Here is a 17,404-nt window from a genome sequence, read left to right as displayed (position 1 = left end):
AAAGCTTCATGCAAAAATTTTAAATATAATGTTTTGTTACATAATAAAAATTTAAAATGTTACATTATTATTTTAATTTTTTTGAGACATTTGTTATATATATTTCGACAAACAAATATAGTCATGCTAATTTAACAGAAACATACAATAACATTCAATTTCTTCTTTCTAGTAGTAGATGCAAAATCTTAGTGGCACAATAAATAGACTATAGAAATAGAAATGACATAATGAAATCTCTAGAAATATAAATAAAATTGACCATACTTGTTGTGGATTATGTTAAAAGAATTTTATGAAATCACTTTTACATTAAAAGTGTACTAACACTTGTAGTTATGATATTGTTCGCTTGTTTGTGTTGTACTAGAGAAGAAACACCTCCTCCAGTTCCCTTCCAGGCGGCAACGTACCAACAACTGACGAAACGTTGCCATGTTGGACCGCAATAGATATACGTTGGATTAAGAAGGATGCTGAACGAACATCTCCAGAAACGATAGATATGCGTCTGCCTACCTCTCTGATAAAATAAGGCTTCTAGAACCCCATGCCCCACTGGTCTCGATGGCTATTGGGGCAAAAATAAATTTATCGAGGAGATTATTGTATTTCCTTTCCTTTTTTGCCTCTCTACGTCTAGCAACTTCTCCAGCATTCACAACAGTTAATGGGAGGCTTGAATGGGCAAATGTGTCCGAACATGTAAAATCTCATACTAGTGATTTGCCTCTCATCCAAGGTATTAATGTCATACCGTCAGATCGTTTACCATCGGAATAACAACAGCCTGACGGTTCACGAATCGATGGAATCCCTGCCGTTGTGAGGGCTCGCAAAATGATGTCATTAACAGATGAATGTCTGGTGTTTCTGCCAATGCTCTTCATGCATGAGAGGCCATGCAGGCCGCGTTGGGTAACTTGATTCCCGCAAGCTGGACAGCGATGTGGCTCACAAACAGCTGATCCTAGTCTTAAGGCTACTGCGATTTGAAAAGTTTCATTAGACATGTGAAGACCTAATTGGGGGGAAGGTAATGCGTTTAAATATAAAATATCATTAAACTGCCAAAAGTGGATTTGAATCCATTATGCACTGAGTGCCGTATTTAGGAATTACGGCATTTAAAATTAGTTTTATTTTAAGGACCCCACAAAAATTCGGCCGGTTGCTCGACCACCGGAACACCTCCGCAGTCGGTGCTCCTGTTTCGTTGACTAATACAGTTTTTCATTCATGTAACTGATTTTAGAAAAATATTTTCTTTTATAACATTCAGGAACTTTCCTATCTGTAATAAACAGATATATGAGACTGCTTGTTGTCCATCCTACATACAAAAGAATAAAACATTATACATCTGCGCAAATCTTTTTTCTTTCTTTTTTTCAGTTTAATATTTCACGATTATGCCTCAAGGTTCAGAGAGTCAGTGAAAATCATTACAGTGAACGAAATGTTAATTAAGAAAGTGGAAGGAAACGGAAGAACTGAGGAACTCTGTTGGCAACAAAATTCACTTGACGCGAGTTGCGATTGAACCACGAGAGCTCATTTACCATTATGTATTACAAATGGGACTTAGGGAATGGGAGTAGGATGATAAAATGAAAATTAAAAATAAGTGTAGTCTCTATGAAAGAAATGAATGATCATAGCTTCAATACATAACTATTTGCACACGTCAGTTAATGAGACATATTATACTGGCTATAGTAAGAGGTGATATAGTAATAAGCATTAAAGAAAGCCATAAATTTCCTTCCTCACGAAGGTCGTGCACAGAAACAAAGAAGCCTGCAGACCATATCTATAGAACATACATTATAACAAATATCCTACTCGACAGCATTTAGTTGAATTGTATATAGTTAGAATATGATTCTTTTCGCTGTTGTTTCTAAATTTCAAGACCGTACCTAGGTCTTATAGGTTTACCTTCAGTAGATATCCAGGTGTCTCAAGATGCTGGGTTTACGCCAAAAATTTTGACTCATATTGGGAAACGAAGCTAGAATTATGCTTACCTAAGACAAACTACTAAAACAAATAATGATATGTGTACATCTCGTGAAGGAGTTTGTTTATATGACGTTATATATTTTCTCAATTAATATTGAAACGGAAATTGTAATAGATTTCTAACTCTTTCGGCTTTAGAGAGAGGTTACTGCTTTTAAGTTATAATATGAGTAGCTACTGTAGTTTAGAAAGAATCTTCGTTTATGCTTATACCCACCGTCGCTTCGGGCCTGCTCCCTACGGGGCCAACCCCGTAAGTTTCGTCCAGACCTGAAGGGAAATATAAACACTTATTGCATAGTTGGTGCATGTTTTCGCATCAATAATCTTTTAAGGAGATTCAGTTGGCAGGGATATTATTGATCTATGCGATTATTTGGACATGCACCAAGATAATAACATTCTAGACTGGATTAAGGTATTTTAAGAAAGGAAAATAAAATATCATAAGAGTACAGCTCGTAAAGCACACCATGTTACTTAAGTAGGGATTAGGAACGAATAAATAAACACAAGCTGAAAATTTAGTGTCAGTTTCCTACACTTAATACAAATTACACATTATTCTTCCACAAAAAGTACGCCACAATAAATGTTATCTTGCATGAGCTCGTAATTTATGGGAATTATATTGCAAAAACACGTTAACGTAAAGTTATCTAAATAACATTATATTCATTTATTTTCCTAAATTTTGAAATATGTTTCAACTACAGCATCAAACATTCCACCACTTCAAAGTTTGGAATGTCAAATATTCTGTTATTACATAAAATATGTTTAAATTATCTTTCGAAAATATTATTTAATATTTGTTGACTGAGTACAAAATAATACTTTGTTTACCAAAGATAAACAAGATTGGTTTGTTTACCAATGAATAAAAAAGCTTAAAATAGTCGTATGGATTATTCAGAATATACTGCAACAACATCTGCTTTTACAGTTGGCTCGGTAGCCAAGTGTGCTAACGCATGTTTCTTTGACACTTTTAAATTTCAAAGATCATTTTTACCTAGTTCAAATCCCACTGTTTTCTGAATTTTATTTTTTTTCCCTACGATAAAACTGTATAATTAACGTATTAATTTCAAATATCTATATCATTTCATTATGCCTTTTTTAAGAAAGAATATTAAAAATTTATGTATCGATCTATATTTTGAAATCTCACTAGATTGCGATGTAGCATTATAAAAACATCTAAGCAATGAAGCAGAATTTATTTGAATTTAGCAAGTATTTTGATCTGAGTCATTCTCTTTTTGAACATTTATTTGCGATTCACTACAAAAAATACACTGATTTAACTAGAATTAGATATTTTTGTAGAAACAATTTGGCTAAACTTGGTAAGTATATGCTCTTCTATAAGCAAGTGAATTATGCTTATTTTTGTACCGACGCTAACAGATGGTGCTAGTATCAACGCCAATAGGTTTTAACTGCCATCTGGAAAGAATCGATGTAACTATTTGATGGAATGGTAGATTAACTGTATGCTCCTTCATCTGCAATGAGATGTTGCCACATAGTGGAAATCGCGTCTTCAGAGGACCATCAGTAAGGTATACCATTATATATAGTTTTTTGCTTTATTTTGACCTGTAGAATAGTCTTCTGTCGTTCATGGGCGCCATTTTTAGAACACCCGATATATATATATATAAAGCTTGCCTAGCCAGGATTCGAACCCTGTTAAAAATAAACATTAATTAGCACGCCCAGCCATTACGTTATCCACTAGATGAAGAGCGCATGACGAATAGCTTTTCCTTTTGTTTCTGTTACTGTTCTGTTGATGGTGTACTTTTCACTCTACATATCAAGTGAATATTTACTTGGAGGTGATTTGCAGATGGTCTATTTCTATTAGATAATACGTACATTGCTCTGAATCACAACGGAAGGAAATAAATTTCTCTTGTAAAGATATCTGAAAGATGTAAGGATTTAGTACATAGAGCCTCGCCGCTGAAAAGGACGCTAAAATCAAATCCAATTCAATTCTATTCAATTTTAAACTTATGCGACGTGTCATTAATAAATCATTACAAATGTATAACTATTGATAGAAAATGATTCAATATGTGTCTACAAATGTAGAACAATTAGTAAATATTGCATTATAAGCGTAAAGCAGAATTTGCACTTTGGTATCTATAAGCGTATTCCATACTTAAAGACCAACAGTCCAATGAAATTAGTTTGGTTATCTACTGAGTATTGATCATATCTATACGCTGATGTGTAACTTTATCAGCTATTTTAGTAATCTCATAAGAGCTTTTGACATACATCTCTTTACGATTTAAAACACGTTACAATTAAAGTACAGAAGCTTAAATACGAGTAATCATTCCAAAATCCTTTCATTTGTGAGAAGTTACTTTCATTTAATGCAGGACAGGAAACTCTAATAAAATCGAAATGACTGGATACTCCACTAAAATCAGAACTAGTGGGGAACGAAAACCGAAAAAGTTTGGAATTATACGTGCATCGAAACTGAATCTACCATTGGATAGTTGATCCAACTGCATTTTGGATAATTCACCTGTATGATATTCCACTGCATAAGCGACATCAAAAGTAAATGCGCACAACTACAGAACGTAAGTCTGTTACACATCGATAGTGGTAAACACATATAAATTTATAAGTTTGAAGTTGCTAATTAAAAAACAAGCACTCAACCATATCTGACATAGTTCTAAATTTTTATTTCAAATATTTTTAAAATTTAATTCTTAGTAAATTGATATTCTCTGACATTTCCCGGGGTTCCGGTTTTCCAGGATTGTTGCCACTCTGGATCTTGTATTCACCACACACACTGAAATAAATTAAAGGTGAAGACTCACTATCGATGTTTCTGATGGTTGTCGGACACGATACCACGTAAATGATGGGCTTGCAATGTTCAGTGTTTGAGAATTATGAACATAAGATAGAAAGTGCTTCTGTAATTCTTGTAAGGCTTACAATGTTCACTGTCTGAGAATTGTTAAACATAAGATAGAAAGTACTTCTATAATTTTTGTACTGGAAAAAGACAATTATCTGGGAGTAGCTTTGAGGGTATTGATCAGCACTTAACAGTCTCCGAAGGTGGTTACCCAACCCACTAACTAATTTGGTAATTTATTTATTTATTTATTTTTTAATTTATGGAATCACTGCACAGCGCAGACATGTTCCTAGTCTGTGCCTACTTTATTTTCTTGCTACGAGTTTAAGCAATGTAAATATGTAAAACAGCAAATATGCAGTCCCTGATGGAAGATTACAGGAGCAGATGTCGAATCTTAATTCTGATATCTCAAAGATGATGAGTAATGGATGGCAAAATGTTTTGATTAAATGAAAGGACATTGACATCGAGTGTAACATTCATGCGGTTGGTGGAGATTGTGTGTTTTGATACACTTGAAACAGTTGTACCTTCATTTCCAGCATTTTGGTTGTTTTCCTTGATGCTGGGCTCAATGTTCGTTTTCTCATGTCAGTGCATGTTTCTAAGCATTCGCAGTAACTTATGTAGCCTGTTAATGATTTTTCTAAATTAGGGATAATTTTCTGGAAACACTAAACTCTATTGTGAAGATCTACAGTACTATTTTTGAAAATAGTATTAAAAGGGCGTAAATTATTTTCCTTAAACAAATATTCTTCGGGTTACTGTTTAAACAAATATTCTTCGGTTCTTCTTCGGTTAAATGTGATTGCTGGTCATATTAAGTTCACTGTGCAGAAAGTACATGTAGAGCACTGTACTAGCTTGATATTCCATCAGTCGTATGCTACAACGCCCAGCTCTGGTTATATTATATATATATATATATATATATATATATATATATATATATATATATATATATATATATATATATATATATATATATATATATATCCTGAGTTTTATAAATTCAAAATCGGCTTATATAGAATGACCGAGGAACTTCCTTTTACTTTTTTCAAACCTACAGCTTTTCCGTTTGAAATGTTGAAGTGTGCTGAGAAAATAGGGCCTAATTTTGCGTTTTCTCATATTCGCAGTCTTCTTGCAGATACATGGGGTGACAACGGACTCTGTAGGCATGCCATTTTGGATGGGGTCAACATAGCGACTTGAAACTTTCGGCAAAATATTTCTACTGCTGAGACTTTTCCTACGATATATTACTCGACCCCATTTGCCATTTGAAAATTTCAAGTTGACCCTTAGTACCCCTATATGGGGGTGTCCTGGATGGATCTTCTATAGCTCAAAATTCAAGCCCCTCACAATAATGAAGAACGTGTTTTTGCGTTTTCTCATATTCGCAGTCGTTTCGAAGATACACGGGGTGGCCACATGGACACCCTGAATTAAAAAAAAATTGCTACTATTCTGCCGCCCCAAAGAGGTTACCGTCAGAGCTTGTGTGGTTTGTCAGATTGTCTTTATATTACTGGAAGCACTGAGAAACGGTAAGTTATCCGAAGGGGTTTACTGGAGGCTGTTCTTTAACATAATAATAATAAACTGGTTTGAACTAATTCAAATGAATTACTACTGTTTATTCACTAGAAGAGGAGTATACTTGTGGATTTATCAGTTCCAGAAATCTCCAAATAATGACATTTTTTAAGTAACATTTTTTTATACAGTGAATTTCATACTAATACTCCTAAATTCTTCGTTTATTTCAAAAACAAGCAACATATGAAGAAGTCATAAGTTCACACCCCGTGAAAATGCTCAAACTCATCAATTTTCTTTCTGAAACATACAAAACTGTTAAATGCTACGTGTTTCCTTCTTCAGGTTGATCCCACTTTAAACGTTCAATAGTAATATTGGCCATGTGAAATATAGTTTAGAAAGTTTCGCTATGTTTTTAAAACTACCTATAATAGTTTCTTTCAAAGCAAATCGCTCTAAAATACCATGCTTCAAAAATATTAATGTATTTTTATTATTATTATAACTTAATACGAGTTTGAAGCTGCATCCTATTCTTTCCCTCCCCCTTCCAAGGGAAAAAAGACAAGTTACTTTTATACAAAGATGGAACTTATGAGCTCCTATATGAAGTTTATTTGCATCCCTAGAACATTAAAAACAATATTTCTCAGAAAATATTTAATTAATTTTCAAGAATTAATAGTTTAGAATAAGGATAGTAACGTGATCGTCTAAACAGCAAGTCGCATGATTCGTATTATAATTTTAAGAAATGAATACGAAATGAAAGCTACGTATTAGAGAATACACAATAACACACTGAGCAAGGCTATGTGATAATATGTAAAAAAACAGTATCACGTAACAGGAAAAAAGATAGAGTTATTGTGTTGACACTGTTATGTGATACTGTTTTTTTACATATTATCACATAGCCTTACTCAGTGTGTTATTGTGTAATAGTACAAAATGGAAACAAGGTCTGATAGAATAGTGTGAGAGAAATATATAAATATAACATTACGCTAATAATTCATCCGGTAAATGCAAAGCTTTGAGATTGTTTTTTTAGCAATTTAAATTGTCACTCTGCTTTTGTCAATAAAACAGGAATCCAGTATATCAGGCAACTTTTTTCTTTACAAAATTACCTAATGAACTTCATTATTTTTGGTAAAGCCAACTTATACAAAAATAATTTTAGAAAGAAGTATTTAACATCTGTTCGTAATATTACATTATACATACATACCGCAAACCCTCTACACCGTCTTGTCCACTTGGAATTTTCAAGAACATCAGCAACCTCCTCGTCGAACGTGTAAAAGGCAGAATCCATATACTCCACATGATACTGTAACAATGAACATTAAGAATTATTAAGTCTCTAACACAAAGTATTTAGTGATATTCGTACAGAAAACAATTTTTAAAAAATAAATAAATAAACTTTTCCTACAGAAAAATATTCATAATTTATTGTTTAATACACATTTCTTAACATTCATCTCAGAACTAGATTACTGATAAATGAATAAATTACAGTGAAATATGATAAAGTTGGTTAGCCATGAAGATTTTTTCCTACAATATACACATTTCCAAGAACACAGTTAAGAGGGGCATAGAGGAATTCTGTCCCATTTTCCAAAATCCGTTTCAAGATTACAAATAAAGATAATTTTTAATTTGTTCTGTTTCTTTTCTTTCTTTCTTTCAAATTAAATCTCACACGGCAAAAGAATTTTGTCCATACATGTACAGCTTACCTGTATTAGAATATTTCTGAAACAAATATTCCGTAATTATTATATTACCCTATCCTATCCTTTACAGAAGAATATTACAGTATTATGTTTTATTTCACTTTATGAATTTGATCGATTACCCGATTAACAATCCAGGAAATTGAATGAGCAGGTTAGAACTGTTCCAAAACAATTTTATAGTGCTGATTCTTCTAAAATGACCATACCTTGGGCATATAATATCTGTTCACGATGACACTCTCCTCTTATCAGCTATTATGCTCAGTTATATAGTCTTTCAATCACTCGTTAAAAAATGGAAACATTTTTCTTAGCAAGTCCACAAGTCATCCTCATCAAACCACAACTTCACTATGGCTGAAAAATTTCAAACCGTGGAATAACAGATTGCTTCTGTGGAGAGTGGAGCTATAGAATTTTGACTATGATGTACAGAACATTAAGTGAAAATATAACACGATTAGTGACACCCCAGTAGAACGTATCCAACATATGAACATTATACAAGAGTGGTTCATTTATATTCCAGACGATTTCTCTTTTCCCAAAAAGTATTAATTATAACTCGAAATTCTCTCTCTGCAGGTACAAATGCCATTAATTCACAACGAAGTTATCGCTTACCCGAGCCCAGGCAGTATTAAATGAGATGTAATTGCGTGTTATGAGTTGGTAATCCCTGTCGGAATGTGATACGGGTGACCGAAAAAGACAGTGAATCTGTGATAAATTTTATTTTAAACTTTGAAAATACGGTACAGAGACGCACAAAACGTTGCAAGTACTATTCGGTAACGCATCGATAAGTCAAACTAAACACAAGGCTATATGAAGTCTGAAGACACAGTTGCTGTGTTCAAACTGCGACGTGATTGTATCTTTTATATATTATCACATAGCCCTTGCTAAGTGTGCTGTGCTTAGTTTGACAACATGGAAACAAGGCCTGATAGAATAGCTATAAGATCAATAAGTCTTGCGACCTTTCATTGGTTTCCACATTTTCAAGTTGGAAGAATGTCCGTGGAGGATGATTTCTCTCCTGGTTGCATGTTCGAGACGAAATAAGGAGAAAATTACCACGCTCGGTGTTACTTGTGATATCTAATCATCGATTGACTGTTCGTGAAATTGAGACGAAATAAGGGGAAAATTACCAAGCTTAGTGCAGTTCTGGTATCTGATCATCGATTTACTGTCCGTGAAATTGCAGAGATGTTAATATTTCCTGCAGCTCATGTAAAAAAAAAAAAAAAAAAAAAAAAAAAAAAAAAAAAAACTACTTATCCGGCGTGTTTCGGCAAAATTCGGTCCGAGGATTCTTATACAATATCAGAAGTAGTCTTGTGTCACCATCAGCACGAAACTGAAGGAAACAGCTTACATTCCTACCCCAGTGTCATGAAAGAAGTTGAATCATGGGTTTAAGGATACGGCCCCAAAACCAAGTTTAAGGATATGGCCCCACTGCAAATCACCTAGATCCCTACGACCCAAAAAGGTCAGACAAGTCCGATCTAGGGTGAACTGTTGATGACATATATTCGGGATCATGCATCAACATTTTTTTCCAAGTAGCAAACTGTTAATAAGGAGGTCTCCACAGTTGTGTTACAATGCTTACGCGAACGGATGTTTATTGTAATTGGCCGGACAAGTGCACAAAGGGACAGTGGTGTTTGCACCATAACGACATTCCTTGTCACACTTCAGAAATGATGTCCAACCTCCTGACCAAAACGATCATCTTCGTCATACACCAAGCCCCACATTCATTGGATTTACGTCCACATTACTTTTTTTTTTTTTTTTTTTCGTTCCGTACTCTGAAATTGAGCTTAAAATGGAAGAGATTTCACCGATGGCGACAACGCTGAAATCGGTGTGTAGATGAAGCACATAAGTACTCTGAAACGAGCAAACACGAATAGATGGTAAGCCAATATCGGTTTTTTTTCCTTTTTTTTTTTTTAAGCATTATTCTGAGAATTACAGAAAAAGAACTTCATGTAACAAGTCTATTCATTACAAGTTCAAGACTGTCCCAATATCACGCTAATAAGCTAGCAAGTCTATAGAAACTGTGATGACTGATCGTTAATAAACGTCCTTGGGACGACTGTAGATGAAATTGTAACAACACGTCATGGAAGCATTATTAGCAGCTGGAGAGAAGAATATTACTGATTCAACTTTTTTACTATCGTGATTGTTCGGAAACGTGTGTTCCACCATTACTTTTCAAAAATATTCTTGTGTTTTGTTGTGTGTCATGTCCTTGTGTACATTTTGCCCTTGAGGTTCGGTAGTTTCTTGACGAATGATTTCGGGAGATGGATTGGCCGAAGTGGGCCCATACCTTGTATGTGACTGTGAGGACGTGTAAAGAACAAGGTGTATGTGCACAAACAAGCTAATCTGGACGACCTAAAGGACAGGATAAGTGATGTGATATCCCGAACAAGCACTGTTAGCACGCAATTCCCGGTTTCAGAAAAAGACTACAACAAAGTATAGGCATGAATGGTGCTCAATCAGATGTCCGACGATGAACCTTAACAAAAATCATCTTAGAAACTCTAGGGAAAAATAACCTTAGAGTAGGTGTATACAAGATTTTGTGTACATAAACTTAATAGTTTTCAAGTTACTAAGTTTTAATTTCTTACAGGATATATTATATATATTGTTCACTAATTCTTGTCTTCATGCAGTTTGTATTGGCCACAGCACAGTCAACACGAGATTAGATAACCAACCTTTTCGTATTTTTTTTTTTATTAACACCTGGTATTTTTTTTTTTTTTTTTTTATCAACTAAGAACAATTGAAATAGCAAGATTTTTACAAGTATACACAGATCTTAACACAGTAAAGATACCTACGAAAAATAAACTTACGGTTATATCATGGTAAAAATGCCAACCTATTGTTTTTTTTAGCAAGGTTTCCACAAATGGTCATTCCGAGTAAATATCTGAAACTTTTCAGAATCATCACAGCTAGCTTTTGTTTTTGCTTTTCTCCGTTGCCATGAAAATCAAGCTTTTAAGTTCAATACAATTAAAACTATATTTACTGTTATCATTTACGCTGATTATATTACTATGTGCCGCCTAGTTTTAAGTTAATTTCAGGTAAATATTCACTTGCTGTATAACTTCTCGTATGGATTAACATGTGTGTGCGTCTTCTGTATATATTAGTATTTTCATTATGTCTACGACGGGAGCTTGGCTGGTGTTCAAGAATTCTGACTACTATCTTACTTCGGTATAAACTTAAAAGAAAGTTGTTGCGTAATCATTGTTACCCTCTCTTCCAGGTTTCACGGCTTGGGAAGGAATACATTATTTTCGCAATTCGCTCTTTTCTAACATAAATCACACACATCATCCTGGGCTATAAACTTTCTCCCCATCCACATATTATATACATGTTAAACTTATTCTCTTTTCTTGCTTATAAACTATAATAATAATAATAATAATAATAATAATAATAATAATAATAATAATAATAATAATAATAATAATAATAATAATAATAATAATAATAATAATAATAAGAAGAAGAAGAAGAAGAAGAAGAAGAAGAAAGAAAGAAAGAAAGAAAGAAAAACATTTCTATAACTTTCAGTATATCCCATATTTCAAAAACATCATAATGTTTCAACTCCACTCTACTCTTCGTCTGAGCCCCACTGTATTGCATATTTATTAAACGCTCACCAACCATCGAATTCAATGCCTTTACTAGCAGCTTAATCAGAACGAAAATAACAAATAGGGCTTAAGTATAGACAGAATCAATAAAAAATGCTCGTAACAATTATATACACTAATAACAGAAAACTTTTCTAGATTGAAATATGCATCCACTGCTTTCTAAGCAAATTATGTACTATTAATAACATACTCTTAATTTCAACTGGGGGGCGAGAATCTTTTCGAGTTTATGTATATAAAACAATTCTTCAAGCGGCTTACAAAGTCGATTTGATATTTGTCCGAATCGCTCCTTTAAGCACAAAAATCCTTATATCCCAAGCAGGGTTGGCAAAAACCACGGTTTTTATTGAAAAAAAAGTTTTTTTTTTTTGTTTAAACCCGGTTTTTTGGCTTAAATAATTTACTCTATGTATTTATATTAGATATGGACAGAAATTAGTTTGTTTCGCCTTTGTGTTATTATGCAACAACAAGGTTATGCTGGAAGGGGTCACATAAGCTTAAAGCGGAATCCAAACCGCTTCTCAGCTTCATCCAAGAAAAACTGTCCATTTCAACACGAAACTGGGACTAATTGGTCACAAATGCGATTGCCGACTCACTCACAAAGGACTCCTGATAAAAAATACGTTGTACTGATCTTTACATAGGCCTAGTTGTTAATATAATTGTCAAGTCATTTCAGAAGGACAAAAAGATACAGTTACACAAGTAAAAATATTATACAATTATATATAAACCGGGAAACTCCCGCTCTAGCCATTGGGAAAATCCTGTTATTACTTTAAATGTATTTGTATATAAAATTTTAAGATCAACGTATCATAATCACTACGCTAAAACTGAGGTATTAAATTACAAATTTGGTATGTAGGTATTTTTAATAAAATTAAAACAAAGTCAAATCCAATCTGATGTTGGGAGCTGCGTAGGCAGTTTGATAAATTTTGCCAATTTTTTATCAATATATTTAAGCAACCTTGGCTTCTTTATAAAACAACAGGCATTCAGTCAAGTAGAAATATATACTTTGGTTTCGTTTCGTATGTTTAGGCTTAACACCCTTACGAAATACCAAGGTTATCACGGAGAAGACTTTCGCTTAAAGGGACACCTCGAATCGCTACTTGATTTACACTTGAAAGATGGATTGTGGTTCGACCGAGAATTGAACACGGGACCCCTTGATTAAAAGGTGAAAATACATAAACGTAATGCAGATGGTTTCATATGTGGAGACGTCTCCATGAAGTTCACACGATTTAAAGCATTTTTCGTTCTTTTTTGTTTGGTTTAGACCAGCCAATCCTGATCAAGTATCTATAGATCAGTGGAGTACCTTTTTGAAACTTTACCAAAAGCTGCTGGTTAGCAGAAGTCCGAGAGAAGATACACTAAGAACTATTATGTCGCTGGTAGTTCGCGGTAGCACATCTGCCTGAACATTCGTCTGATCACGATTTGAGGTGTCAGATCAATTATCAATTCCTGTTTACCTTTTACAATTCCCATAGCTGCCTATCTAAGCTTACTGCCAAGTTTCTTTGTAAACACTGCAACGTACACTTAAAAATCATACTAGGTAAGCACTTTTTTTTTTTTTTTTTAACGAAAAATAAACATAATTACAAGTATACTTACAGCAATGGGTTCAATAACTGTTGGAAAATGACGTTTTCTAAGTGACTGAAGAATAACATTCTTGTCTTCGAATCGCCCATTGTGAATCTAGAAACAATAATAAATCTACATCACTCATAAAATAATTGATTTTTTTATATTTAAATAAATGAATAGCATAGCAATGTTGTACACAATCAGAATTTGGAAGAAAGAAAAAAAAAAAGCATTTTGAAAATAAATGTGCGTAAGAGCTTGAAAGAGAGTACTCAAAGAAATTGAGAATAACAATTAAGAAATTGGTAATCGAACGCAAAAACCTCATACCTAATATAAATAACAAACTTTCCATGTTCGCATTTTAGAATTCTTTGCAATTATTTTTATCCCTGATATTGCAATCATCTTCAGGTGCAAACTAAGCATGGGCTAAAGTATATTAAGTACTATAATATTTTGTACATGAAAAAGAAACACACTTTCCTATTGGGAATGATTATGCTTCCTAATTTATTTATAACCAGGTCCAATCGTCTACATTGAATACTCATTTACTCAAATTTATTTACAATTATTGATAGTGGCAGTAACAAAATTTCAGTAATCGAAATTCTTGCGAAAACTTTAAAAATTGGAACACAGGAGGTCTGTTATTTTCATTTTGTTTTATTTTAAAAAACTAACCTCGGAAATAGCACTGATTTGGCCTAAAATATTAGCAAAATTCTTCATGGTGACTACTACTGCAGTTTCCTTATAGAAAGGATACTACACCGATATTCATATTTCCAATGGTATATGTGAAGTCGAGTGAAAGTATAGAAAAATGTAATGGAATGACTACATACGTAATGTAAGAAGTAACATGATAAAACGGACATAAACGCTTTTGTATAGGTTTTTTCCAAAGACTGTTTAGAAAGATATGTAAATAAAAATGAAACCAATAGAAAGATATATTTTTTAAACATACTTTATTTTTTAAAAAAATGGTTTAAGAAACCTAAATAAAATCTGGTGTGATTATTCTTTGTTCAAATACGCCCCAATGAATCTTGGAATCAGCAAGAAAAAGCTCTAGAATTATTATTGGGGTAAATTATTATTATACATTGAGAAACAAAACTTCAACTTTTTTACAGACAGGTAAACTTTTAATTAACACTATGTGTTACATATTAGAAAGAAAAATATCGTAAGATCTTTTTACAATCTTATACTGCTTGTAGACGACATTCAAGACTATTTGGTGAAAAAGACGTCAGCACTGACGTAATTTTTCTCTTGAATTCAATAGTTTCGTTCAAGAAATTTCGTTTCGGTCCTGTTCTAAACAATCCAATTCAAGAGCATTCAATAGCCAATCAGCGTTCGAGTTTGAGTGCAGGAAAATACAATACAAATATGATGGCGTCATAAGACAGAGCTGCAGTTGAATAAATATCTCTTCGTTACTCTTTTCCATAATTATCTGATGTTCCAAGTGTGTATTATAATAAACAAAGCTAATATTTGCGCCGGAAGATATTGTTAGTATTTTTTGTTGACAATATTCACGATTTATATAGTTATAATCCTTGCATGCCCATAACTTTTGTTAAATTTTGAGGCAATGAGAAGTATTAATTTGAGTAAGTATTAATACAAGAATATCGAGCGTAGATTAAGAAAGAAAAGTCCATTAAATAAAAAAAATATATAACTGACTTTTCTTAATTTAATAAGACGTTTTGTACTGTTATTAATCTCTAATAATATTAAATAATTGCGTACAGATTGATAATATGCTCTCAAACTGAAGTATCCTGGAAGTGATTACATATTATCCTACTGTAATCTAATTATTTTATCACGAAATCCACACGTAATATTTGAGAAGTTATTTCTTAAAGTAGACGTTGCTTTCACGTGTGCAGATTAATTTTACTAGTGCTTTCCCGAAGGTACAAATGTGCATCCTAACATATGTTACATACAAGACTGTGCAAAAATAATAATAAATAAATAAAATCGAGATGCTATTTAAGAGTGTCGGGGCAGGAGCATTGAAGGGGTTCACGGGAGAGTAGTCCGTGCGGAGCAGGGGCGTCATCGACTGAGGTTATAGTACAAGAATAAGAATCATGTATAAATTAGAAAAGTACAACAAACCCTTTACATCGTATTCACTCATTTGAACTGAACTATAGGTCTTGTAATGATTTGATACTGGTAACATTAAACTTCTAAACATAAGATACTGGTTTCCTACATTATGCAGGCATGTTTCGACAGTGCAGTCAGTGGGAATTATTACGGTATCTCAGATAATTCTGCTTCATACACACTCACAAATTTTAACAGTAAAATTACTATTCGTTTGACGGATTATTCTTAACCAGTACCAAAACAGGGATAAATTTGTGAAGAAAGTCTGATGCAGATATGGGTGGTAAGTCCTGTAGCTGAAAAATATTATCATTGTTTCGTTTGGTTTTCTGTGATTTCAGCCTTTTCTTTAAACAGTCTTCGATGCAAAGCATAAATAACATCAAAAGGCAGTCATTGCCTCGTGATACACACAATTTTAGGAAACAGTTCGATTTTTTCTTCCTGAGTGTGATTCTGCCATCAGCACGCAATTTGCAGAATCAGATTTAAAAAATTAAAAAAAAACTTAGTATAGGGAACGATTTTATACCTAAGCAGCACTTTATTTTTTTAACGCCACCTAACCTAACTCGCATTTAATGTAAAAGGGACAAATTACTTAGTGAAAATGCGATGGGATTGCTGCAAAATCAATTGACCTGTTTTCTAAATTATTTAATATAATCTATTAAATTACAAGAATAAATTAAATTATAGTCTATTGCCTGAAGAAAGTTACGAAAAATATGCTAATATTATAGCTATTCGTACGCAGGTCTGAACTAAATCACTATGCAGTTTCGCTTTCATTTGTTTTCATAGTTACAGTCTCTTGTTTTGGACTGCCATCTATTAACAAGAATATAAAACAGATTCAATACCTCTATGATCGTGTAAAAGTTGTTTCAAGTCCGTTCGAAACTCTTGAATGGTCTTGTTCAAGCTTTCTTGGATTGTCTACAAGCAGCATAACACTGAATGGAATTTGACGCCTCTTTCACATTAAATAAGTAAACTATCAACAAATTATAGCTGCTTTTACCAACAGGCCTCCCACTAGCTTCCAATCACTAACCTAAAAGTACTATTACTACCATTTACTTCTAAATTACTGACTATAATATATACAACGAAACTTAAGGACGAAACTAAGTTTCGAATGCTGTATCACTTCGAAATGGCGTAGATTGCTAACAAGTTGAACCATACATAGAAAGTAGTGCTACAGTATGATACAGAAATCAACCAGCATCAACGCATGATTAGAACAAAAGTAGAACTCTTACACAGAAATAGTAACTTTTATGCGCCTCATGATGACCCCCTTCCTCCCAATATTAAAGGAGTGAAATGGTTCTAGAAGAGTGTGTGATTACCACGGACAGCGATGCATGCGCTGTAACGTGCTCCTATCCCGCTCACAAGATTGGTAATGAGCTGTGGTAGAGAGATTCATTCATTCACCAGCGCTGTTGGCAAGTGCTGGAGGTTCCTGATGCATTATTATTATTATGCCAGGCGCACACCCGGAACTTTGTTTGGATGGTCCGAAATCGAAAGCTCCGAGGGAATCTGGATCGAGTAGTCCTCCCGTAAGTGTTCCCAGATGTGAACAACACAAGTATATTATTAGAAAGACGTACAAAATTTTTTGGTTAGGGTGAGCCTAGGACGGAATT

At 33.5% G+C, this 17,404-nt stretch overlaps 1 protein-coding gene across 2 annotated transcripts in view; it reads right to left on the bottom strand.

Annotated features, from left to right (window-relative positions):
- Window positions 1-17,404, bottom strand: part of LOC145694955 (uncharacterized) — a 229,111-nt gene that overhangs the window by 124,325 nt on the left and 87,382 nt on the right. For both annotated transcript variants that reach the window (XM_081771761.1, XM_081771760.1), the window contains exons 4-5: window positions 13,617-13,703; window positions 7,728-7,829 (exon numbers count right to left, since the gene is read on the bottom strand). In XM_081771761.1, the coding sequence (XP_081627887.1) occupies window positions 7,728-7,829; window positions 13,617-13,703 (189 nt within the window). The remainder of the gene's footprint in view (window positions 1-7,727; window positions 7,830-13,616; window positions 13,704-17,404) is intronic.

Source organism: Thermobia domestica, chromosome 9, assembly GCF_964235325.1.
Source record: "Thermobia domestica chromosome 9, izTheDome1.hap1.1, whole genome shotgun sequence".
Taxonomy (NCBI): Eukaryota; Metazoa; Arthropoda; class Insecta; order Zygentoma; family Lepismatidae; genus Thermobia; species Thermobia domestica.
Note: the sequence above shows the minus strand (reverse complement) of the source record. Positions and strands in the feature narration are given on the sequence as shown.